This window comes from Volvox carteri (genome assembly GCF_000143455.1).
Source record: "Volvox carteri f. nagariensis unplaced genomic scaffold VOLCAscaffold_58, whole genome shotgun sequence".
Taxonomy (NCBI): domain Eukaryota; kingdom Viridiplantae; phylum Chlorophyta; class Chlorophyceae; order Chlamydomonadales; family Volvocaceae; genus Volvox; species Volvox carteri.
The window spans coordinates 250,537-261,387 of NW_003307601.1; the positions used below are offsets into that span (position 1 = coordinate 250,537).

General features: G+C 54.2%; 1 protein-coding gene across 1 annotated transcript; it reads right to left on the reverse strand.

Annotated features, from left to right (window-relative positions):
• Positions 1–1,282: 1,282 nt before the first annotated feature.
• Positions 1,283–4,450, reverse strand: VOLCADRAFT_97134 (uncharacterized protein; the record flags this gene model as incomplete). Its single annotated transcript, XM_002956169.1, has 5 exons — positions 1,283–1,391; positions 2,031–2,391; positions 2,568–2,669; positions 2,752–2,900; positions 4,350–4,450. 5 exons carry the CDS (start codon positions 4,448–4,450, stop codon positions 1,283–1,285), a joined length of 822 nt encoding a protein of 273 aa, XP_002956215.1.
• Positions 4,451–10,851: the final 6,401 nt, after the last annotated feature.

A 10,851-nucleotide genomic window follows, 5' to 3' on the forward strand; every position in this document is an offset into this window, starting at 1 on the left:
ACTCAGTGAAAGCCAAGCGCCTTGGCCGCCGCGGCCGCCCATCCCTTCTGCTCCTCTTTCTCGTCCTCCTCCTCCTCCTCCTCATCCTCGTCCTCCTCCTCCTCCTCCTCATCATCATCATCAAAATCCTCAGGATGTTACAGACCAGAAGTTATAAAAGTATTATGAAAAGTTTAGTTAAATATTGCAATATGAATTATGTCTGCCAAGTGTGTGGCCTTATCCTTTATATGGTCAAAGGGTACTACAACCTTGCACGGCAGTCGGCAATCGGTCCGTCCTCTCCCTTACGGGGGACTTTACGGGCCTCGTACGGCCTCTTATAAATCCTTAAAATCCTTACGGGGGCCCCCGTAACCGGCCTTCGGCCGGTCCGGGGGCGGCCCCGTACGGGGCGCTTCGCGCCCCAAAATCCTTACGGGAGCCACCGAAAAGTCCTACGGGCCCTTACGGGGATACCGAAAAAAGGCCAAAAACTTACGGGCCCCGTACGGGGTGTCGAACCCTGCTGCCTAGTGAACCCCAACAACCGGGTATCCCAGTCGGGAGCACCCTGAAGGTGCTGAGATATGTAGACACTGACTTTCTTGGAATCCTTGTCTAGTAGAAAGGCTAACACGATAGTCTCTGGTCCTACTGCGTCTGGCAGCCGCCTTAGCAGCGAGTGGTCTTTGGGTTCCACAAGCTGGCGCGTTGACATCTGACTTAACGCACTTGCACACTTTGACTAAGTGACAAAGAGGTAGCGAGTTATGTGAGCAAATATGAAAGTGACGATGTTTTGGTTTGGCGATACTGCTAATTGGCCTTTGTAGATGCAAAACCTATAACCGATACTGGTGGTATGTGCAAAGACGAGCGCGCCTCACTAACATTAAAATCTTCTTAGTGTACGTCGTGCAAGTAAAGTTGCGACCCACGGGTCAACTCCCAGATACCGTTTAAGTCCCCAAGCAGACAAAACGTTTCACTGCTAATAGTGCGACATAGACACCGCCAAAATGAGCATAAGTTTGGCCACTCCATGCCCTGCCGGATGTGTCTCCCTTCACCTGTCACCAGCATGTCTAACCTAGTCGTGTATCGTGCCATGTTTACGCACTGTACAGGTGCATACATACGCCGCACACGAGCCCACTGCGTTTACCCGCCGTATGTCACTGGACACCACGGCCGGTAACGACAGCCAACTTTATCGCCATGAGAAAGAACCATGCATTCTTATGTTCGAAGGGGGAATCCGAAGCACCGCATACACGACACTAAGACTTCCATAATCCGTCTAGCGGTCATCCGAAACCTTGTACTGCACACTGAGCCAGTCTGGGCGCCCTCCGCGGACCCCATCGGCGGCAGAGTGTCGGAACACGAACACGTGCGTGACTAGATCGCTGTGGACCGTCCCGTTGCGTCAGTGGGATGGATGGACGCACGCGCCGCGGTAGCGCATCTCGCATGGGTCCGGCAACGTCCAGCCACGTGGCGAACGGAATGCGCCCACATGGTAAATGCGGTCGAGCGCGCCCCACAAGACCCTCTGCTGGATGTTGCGGATGCAACCCTCCCTGCACTCCAGGTCCGCGATGCACACCATGTGCACGCCAGGAGTTAGCTGCACCGGGTGGCTCTGGGTGGGCTGCCACCCTGGCATGGATGGCTGCCACCCTGGCATGGATGGCTGCCACCCTGGCATGGATGGCTGCCACCCTGGCATGGATGGCTGCCATCCTGGCATGGATGGCTGCCACCCTGGCATGGATGGCTGCCACCCTGGCATGGATGGCTGCCACCCTGGCATGGATGGCTGCCACCCTGGCATGGATGGCTGCCACCCTGGCATGGATGGCTGCCACCCTGGCATGGATGGCTGCCACCCTGGCATGGATGGCTGCCACCCTGGCATGGATGGCTGCCACCCTGGCATGGATGGCTGCCACCCTGGCATGGATGGCTGCCACCCTGGCATGGATGGCTGCCACCCTGGCATGGATGGCTGCCACTGTGCTATAGACTGCTGCTGTTGTCCCCACCACGCGAGGAAGTCCTGGAACTGACGAAACTGCGCGAACTGCAGGTCATCCAGGCCTGGCGGCTGCTGGTGCTGGTCGGGCCACATGACTGGTAGGGATCTATTCCGCGCTGGTGCCTGAACAACATCCTCACGCTCTCCTGCTGGACCGAGACACCCCAATTTCCAACCCGGCTTCCGACAGTGGAGGCACGAACCGCCACAGCGGTCCGTGCCCTTCCGGTACCTCCGCCTCGTCGATGCCGCGTCGTGCCTGCCCGCGGTGGCGGTGCTTGGCCGGTGTGCTGCATCGCCTGATGGACCTGCGGCTGATGCACCCAACGGACCGACAGGGCACACACCAGCATGCAGCGCCGTGCTACCTGGACGAGGATGAAGGGGAACCGGGGACGCAGGGGAATGCGTTTATATGCTTCAGGAGTTGATGGAGCGTTGGGCAGTAGTCAGTGATTATATGTGTTATGATTGTATGCAACACCTGGCAACAGCAGACACAAGGCATGGCGAGGTGATGCTGCACTGAGCGACACCAACCCACCGTCGCCGTCGTCGTCATCGCCACTACTATCGGACGAGATCTCGATGACAGAGGTTCCTGGCTGGGGCCTGTGTTGCTGTTGCGGTCCCGAGTCGTCCGTGCCTACAGCCAGTAGCAGCAGTCTCAATTATCAAGGGAGATGGCCACCCAGCCACGAACCGGACGAAAGCACATAGCAACCCACCCGTCAGGTCCATGGCGTATCGTCGTGAAGATCCAGTGCCATTGTTGCATGGACGCGAGGGACCACTGGCCGGGCATGGCATGCTCGTGCGGTTACCTCGGTTGGCGGTCATGTCCACGATAAACCTTGGGGCGCCTGCCGCTGGAAGCCTGCCGACGACGCATGATTCACGTTTCGTTACTAAACAAACCAAAAAAACACAAGATGGCACCACACAAAAGGCGCAAATAGGTGCGAACAGGGCACTTGGCGTAACCCGCTGCATGGAGCCCTCCCGCGCAAGCCTGTGCACTGTACTAAGACCTTCCAATGTGCATAAGCACCTGTTCGTGCTCACAGCGGCTCCATTATTCAGTCGGCGGCGTCCCAGTGGGGATTTGACCCGGATTTGCTTGGGAATTCATGAGGTCAAATTCCGGGATTCCGGCCCCGTGAGGCCTGTGTATTCCAAAAGGATGCTTATCATGTATTTTGCATAAACGGACGCGAATCTTTGATCACTAGTGAAGGGGGAACCACATGTTTTTGCAAATTTACCGAAAACACCCGTAAGCTCCCATAGATCCCTCATGCCATTTTTCAGTTGAAGTTTTTCAATTGCAGGACCTCCATCCATAATATTATTTTAGAACCATTTGTAATGTGGCAGTCAGACTGTCGGAAGGCCGTTTGGTGTTTCTCGCGGCTGCTGTGCATGCATCCTTTAGGCAGCTGGCCGCTAGATACCCCTGCACATTCAAAAGCTCTCAAAAGTACAGCAAATCTATAAGGCACCGCACATAACGAGTATCCATTCAGAGCACGAAGAGGCAAGTACCATGTCCCCAGGGGGCAGCGGTTTCGCCGCTGTTTTGGTACTAATAGCCGAATCGAGGATGAAAAACACGTGTTATTGGAATGCCCAGCCTATAATGATATTCGTGCTGAAGAGGGATTTGATCATCAACAGAGCATGTTGGGAGGCCATGAAATGGGAACCAGCACGTCTGGCGAGGATGTTGGAGCGTATGTGGGCTCACCGAAACACAATTACCCCCTTTGGACGCTAGTCTGGGCTGATGTGCAGTGTTTCCTTTCCTCCGTGGCTTTTAGGCGTTGTAGTATTGCCCTTGGGCCTTCGGCTCGTATGGGTAGTCTTACAGGTATGGGGTCACGCACCCCCAACCATGTAACACACACACACACACACACACACACACACACACACACACACACACACACACACACACACACACACACACACACACACACACACACACACACACACACACACACACACGCATGCACAGCAGCTGCGGCTGGGAATAGCGCTAGTTATCCAGCCACCAACCGGTCTTCCGACAGTCTGACTGCCACATTACTAATACTTCTGGCAATATGGATAGAGGTCCTGCAATTGAAAAACTAAACCCAAAAAATGGTATGAGGGTTTCATGGGTTTTGCGGTGTTTTTACGGCCCTACGGCATAAAACGGGGGGTACCCCCCATTAAGCGTAACCCAGGGGGTAGGGGTAGGGGTAGGGGTAAGTGGTTACCCCTGTGGGTTTGTACGAAGGGAGGTGGGTAACCTAACCCGGGGGTAGGGGTAACCCCTTACCGAGGGGTAACAAAGGGGTCGGGGTAATACACTACCGGGGGGTAACAGACAGGGTAACCCATGTTTACAAGTGTTCCTCGACCGAACCTGTCGGGGGCCATATGCAACTGTCAATGGCTTGTAGCACGTCCCTTTCTCGCCTGCCTACATGTGCATGCACAGCTGTCTCATCCGTGTAACCAGACCTCATCTCCGCCCGTTCGCTGCGATAGACCTATACCACCTTCCGAACAATGCCGGGGGTTTGACCAGGCATCGAATTTAGATCCTCTCTCAAAGGTCTCAACGACCTAGACCGACCTTCATTTGCCCCTTCCATTGGGCATTTTAAATTATAAGTGCGCCACCGGAGAGTCGAACCCCGCTCTTTTGCTTGGAAGGCAAATATCCTACCGATGGACTAGTGGCGCAAGACGAATGGACTTAAACATACATGCTCATCGAGAGTTATCATAGGGTTATGACAAGCCGCAGCCGTTCTGTGGCCAACACATACAAAAGGTTTTCATTCCTCGTTTAGCACGTCGTAAGCTAATGCAGTTTCGTTTATGTTGCTGGGCCTTGGAGGCAAACAGAGCACGAAGGGGCAAGTACCATGTCCCCGGGGGGCAGCGGATCTGCCGCTGTTGTGGTACCAATAGCCAAGTCGAGCATGAATAACACGTGTTTATCAGAATGCCCAGCCTGTAATGATATTCGTGCGGAAGAGAGATTCGATCTTCAACGTTAACAGGGCATGTTTGAGGCCATAAAATGGGAGCCAGCACGTCTGGCGAGGATGTTGGAACGTTTTTGTGGGCTCACCGCAACTCAGTTATCCCGTTTGAGCGCTAGTCTGGGTTGATAGTGCGGTGTTTCCCTTTCTCCGTGGCTTTTAGGCTTCAGGTATTGCCCTTGGGCCTTCGGCTCGTATGGGTCGTTTTACAGGTATGGGGTCACGCACCCCCCAACCTTGTTGTTGTTGTTGTTACGTTATTGCATGGTCGTGGGTGCGTTCCCCGTACCTGCAAACCACCCTAATACGAGTCGAGGGCTCAAGGGCTTCCACATCGCCTATAAGCACCATCCTGCCTCGCACTTCAAACGAAACAAGTGATGAAGGATACTAACGACCAAAGGGAACGATAGAGTTGCGGTGGGACCATATACGTTCCAGCATCCTTGCCAGACGTTCAGGTTCCCACTTCATAGCGTCCTTCATGTGGTCGAAGCGTGGGAAATCCATATCAGATCTGATTTTGTCGTACACACCGGACAGTCCAGCAAAATGTGCGTCTCATCTTCAATATGGCCATCAGTGCCGCAGCAAGGGCATACTCGCTCCTCCCTAGGTATATAACGCCGTCCCTAACGCCTTACGCGCTCTGTTAGCCGCCAATGCCCAACAGCAAAGCCTAAACTGCATAAGCTTGCGATTCGCTGAACGCGGGATAAACATTGTGATATGCGGGAGCACTTCCTTCCTGCCCGCTTGGTCGGCCGCCAGACCCATCCAATTCTCATACTTCGCAATGTGAATTCCTGGTTGCTTGCCGTCTGACGGGTACACGTCTGGCTGGACATCTAAACGCGTATGCTTCCAACCACTCATTAATCGGTCCTTGAACTCCAAAACCACACCTTCTGGCATTGGCCTGTTCATCAGCCACTCCACTCGTTCGTCTACCTCGTGTAGCCCTTGCGCGCCATCTTTCCATACGTGGTGCCCAGAAAACATAGGAAACGGAGTAGTAGTGTCCCCCATCCGGCCCCTTCGGGGTTGGAGAGGGACTCTGCGACCTCCTGTCTCAAAACTTGGTGTGCCACAGACCCACGCTGTAAACGGACACGGTTCCAAAACCTCACCACCTGCTTGAAAACGTGGTAGTGTAGGGGTAGCTGCGACAGCTCTGCGAACAGGAGGCGGTGTGTTGGTCTGGCAGCTCCTACAATTTGCCGCATGAAAGATATCTGAAGCTGCACTGCTCTGTCCTTTAGGCATGCCTCGAAGGGCCCCTCCGCAAAGTTACTCGTATCACTCCGCCTCCTGAGCCTGTCCAAGACCTCAGCTAGCATAAACGGCCCCCACGCTTGACAACCATACAACAGCATTGCTCGTACCTGCGTATCGAAACACCGCATCCTCACACCTGGGGCGAACAACTTTAGCTTATCTAATTTTGCACTCAACGCGAACATAGCTGCTCTAGCTGTGTCATACAACTGCTGACGGCAGGCCCAGAACTGCCGTTCCGGCCCATACACTAACCCCAGATATCGTGCACTATCCTTAGCCGGTATGGCCTCTCCAGCCAGCCTGAGCTCATCAGAACGATGCTTGGACAGCACTTCTAGTATCGCTGTCGCTTGCAAAATCGAGGCGTTCACATTTCGACACATTTGGGCGCATCCCAAAATCATCACAGAACATGTCCACAATGTTGAGCAGCTCCCCCATGCGTCCCGGTGTTGTTGCCAGAAGACTAACATCATCGGCATAGAGGAGGATGGACACTCGCTCATTTCCAACCTCCGGTGCATCCTCTGGCCGTGCCCCGGTGTTAACACCGTCGTGCATATCGATGACGTCCGCGAGAGTTTCAATGTAGAGTCCAAAAAGCTCGGTTCATAATGGACAGCCTTGTTTCACACCCTATTTTGACTCAAATTCACCTCCAGCCTTGCCATTCGTCTTGATGACCATTGTAACCTTGTCATACGCCCGCATCAGCGACCGCAGCATGGACCCTTCAACCCCTCTCTCTTGCAAACGAAGCCACATTATCTCCCGCGGCACCTTGTCAAACGCCTCCTCAAAGTCAATTTGCACAATGATTAACGGCCGCTGTCCCGGTTGGCTATGCCTAGCAGTAAGGTACTGCTTGGCAAAGAGATGATGTGTAGTACCGAATCCTCTCCTGAAACTCGCTTGGCCTCGGTGCCTAAGTGAGAGCGTCTCCCCCGTGCGAACGAGCCTATCCAGGAGGACCAGCGCGTAGCATTTCGCCAAGGCGCCCCCTACTGCTATGCCCCGGTAGTTACTCGGCATGCTGGGATCCCCCTTCTTGTAAATTGGGATGAGGACGGTAGTTGTAAACTGCCGTGGAAAGTCCCCAGTCGCCCTGGTATGTTCCAAACGCACGTGCAGTACCGGAACAAGCTGATTCACTTCCCCCCGTCGCCTGCCCCTACCACTACCCGACGCGGAGCCTTCCTCTTCTCGAGGCAAACGCGCATAGCGGTAACATTCCGACGGCGCTACTTCCAAACCTGGTGCCTTACTGTTAGGCAGCCGGTCAACAGCACGTGCGACTTCCTCCAGCGTGAGGGGGGGTCTAGGATTTCTGCTGCCTTCGCAGTCCTGCCCAAAACCGAGTGGGATGACCGCCATGCCTGCCCCTCTAGGGGCTGCCCAAAGTTAATGAAGTTCAAAAGCCGGTCCGCACCATGAGAGCTTTTGAATGGGCAGGGGTGTCTAGCTGCCCGCTGCCTAAAGGATGCATGCACAGCAGCTGCGGCTGGGAAAAGCGCTAGTTATCCAGCAACCAACCGGTCTTCCGACAGTCTGACTGCCACATTACTAATACTTCTGGCAATATGGACAGAGGTCCTGCAAATTGAAAAACTAAACCCAAAAAATGGCATGAGGGTTTCATGGGTTTTGTGGTGTTTTTACGGCCCTGCGGCATAAAACGGGGGGTACCCCCCCATTAAGCGTAACCCAGGGGGTAGGGGTAAGTGGTTACCCCTGTGGGTTTGTACGAAGGGAGGTGGGTAACCTAACCCCGGGGTAGGGATAACCCCTTACCGAGGGGTAACAAAGGGGTCAGGGTAATACACTACCGGGGGGTAACAGACAAGGGTAACCCATGTTTACAAGTGTTCCTCGACCGAACCTGTCGGGGGCCGTATGCTGCTGTCAATGGCTTGTAGCACGTCCCTTTCTCGCCTGCCTACACGTGCATGCACAGCTGTCTCATCCGTCCATGTGAGCACATATGCCCCTGTCTCGCCTGTCTAAGTGTTGATGTTGTTACAGGGTGGTATAGCTTCACCAGTGGCCTCCTTCCCGAGGCGATTCCCTACTCTCCCCTGCGAGAGGGGCACCCTAATCCGTTCACCCCATCCGACTTCAGAATGTATTCGTTGGGTTCAGCAACTCACTACCAGCGTCCAACCAAATCTAGCGGATCAATGGCGCCTCAACTTAGTTCCTGGTCAGCTCACAAGTTGATATTATCACGTCCACCATCGTCCACAAGATGGGGGGCCACCTCCCATTTCATCAACCCCCAAACACCCGCGGAGTCGGCAGGCGGATTTGATGTCGGTCACTCCGGGAGCAGAAGTTAGGCCTTAACCTTTGCCAGCCGCCTGCCACTTCCATCCATGCCTGACGCGCCTGTCTACACATGCAAACATACATGTCCACCGTGTTGACTGGTTGCTGAGTAGGCCTCTCTCCGAAGGAGCGGTGATAACGGCAGTAAGGGAGCGTTTGATGAGCGGCTGGGACCATGCGGGGACCATGCGCGTCTTGGCAGAGGAGTATCCATCAGATGGGAAGCAAATTACAAGTGCCGCACGAGTGCCTTTAAAACCCTAAGTTAACGATCTAGTCCGACTAGGGGTTGGTCGTAAGGAATAGGCCCCCCAAAACACATTTTCTTTGTGCGCCACCGGGGAGTCGAACCCCGTTCTTTTGCTTGGAAGGCAAATATCCTACCGATGGACTAGTGGCGCAAGACGAATGGACTTAGACATACATGCAGATGAGAGTTATCATAGGCTTATGAGCCGCAGCCGTTATGTGGCCAACACATGCAAAAGAATTTTCATTCCTCGTTTAGCACGTCGTAAGCTAATGCAGTTTCGTTTATGTTGCTGGGCCTTGGAGGCAAACAGAGCACGAAGGGGCAAGTACCATGTCCCAGCACGTCTGGCGAGGATGTTGGAACGTTTTTGTGGGCTCACCGCAACTCCGTTATCCCGTTGGGGCGCTAGTCTGGGTTGATAGTGCGGTGTTTCCCTTTCTCCGTGGCTTTTAGGCTTTAGGTATTGCCCTTGGGCCTTCGGCTCGTATGGGTCGTTTTACAGGTATGGGGTCACGCACCCCCAACCATGTTGTTGTTGTTTTTGTTACGTTATTACATGGTCGTGGGTGCGTTCCCCGTACCTGCAAACCACCCTAATACGAGTCGAGGGCTCAAGGGCTTCCACATCGCCTATAAGCACCATCCTACCTCGCACTTCAAACGAAACAAGTGATGAAGGATACTAACGACCAAAGGGAACGATAGAGTTGCGGTGGGACCATATACGTTCCAGCATCCTTGCCAGGCGTTCAGGTTCCCACTTCATAGCGTCCTTCATGTGCTCGAAGCGTGGGAAATCCATATCAGATCTGATTTTGTCGTACACACCGGACAGTCAGCAAAATGTGCGTCTCATCTTCAATATGGCCATCAGTGCCGCAGCAAGGGCATACTCGCTCCTCCCTAGGTATATAACGCCGTCCCTAAGGCCTTACGCGCTCTGTTAGCCGCCAATGCCCAACAGCAAAGCCTAAACTGCATAAGCTTGCGATTCGCTGAACGCGGGATAAACATTGTGATGTGCGGGAGCACTTCCTTCCTGCCCGCTTGTTCGGCCGCCAGACCCATCCAATTCTCATACTTCGCAATGTGAATTCCTGGTTGCTTGCCGTCTGACGGGTACACGTCTGGCTGGACGTCTGGCTAAACGCGTATCCTTCCAACCACTCATTAATCGGTCCTTGAACTCCAAAACCACACCTTCTGGCATTGGCCTGTTCATCAGCCACTCCACTCGTTCGTCTACCTCGTGTAGCCCTTGCGCGCCCTCTTTCCATACGTCGTGCCCAGAAAACATAGAAAACGGAGTAGTAGTGTCCCCCATCCGGCCCCTTCGGGGTTGGAGAGGGACTCTGCGACCTCCTGTCTCAAAACTTGGTGTGCCACAGACCCACGCTGTAAACGGATACGGTTCCAAAACCTCACCACCTGCTTGAAAACGTGGTAGTGTAGGGGTAGCTGCGACAGCTCTGCGAACAGGAGGCGGTGTGTTGGTCTGGCAGCTCCTACAATTTGCCGCATGAAAGATATCTGAAGCTGCACTGCTCTGTCCTTTAGGCATGCCTCGAAGGGCCCCTCCGCAAAGTTACTCGCATCACTCCGCCTCCTGAGCCTGTCCAAGACCTCAGCTAGCATAAACGGCCCCCACGCTTGACAGCCATACAACAGTATTGCTCGTACCTGCGTATCGAAACACCTCATCCTCACATCTGGGGCGAACAACTTTAGCTTATCTAATTTTGCACTCAACGCGAACATAGCTGCTCTAGCTGTGTCATACAACTGCTGACGGCAGGCCCAGAACTGCCGTTCCGGCCCATACACTAACCCCAGATATCGTGCACTATCCTTAGCCGGTATGGCCTCTCCAGCCAGCCTGAGCTCATCACACGATGCTTGGACAGCACTTCTAGTATCGCTGTCGCTGC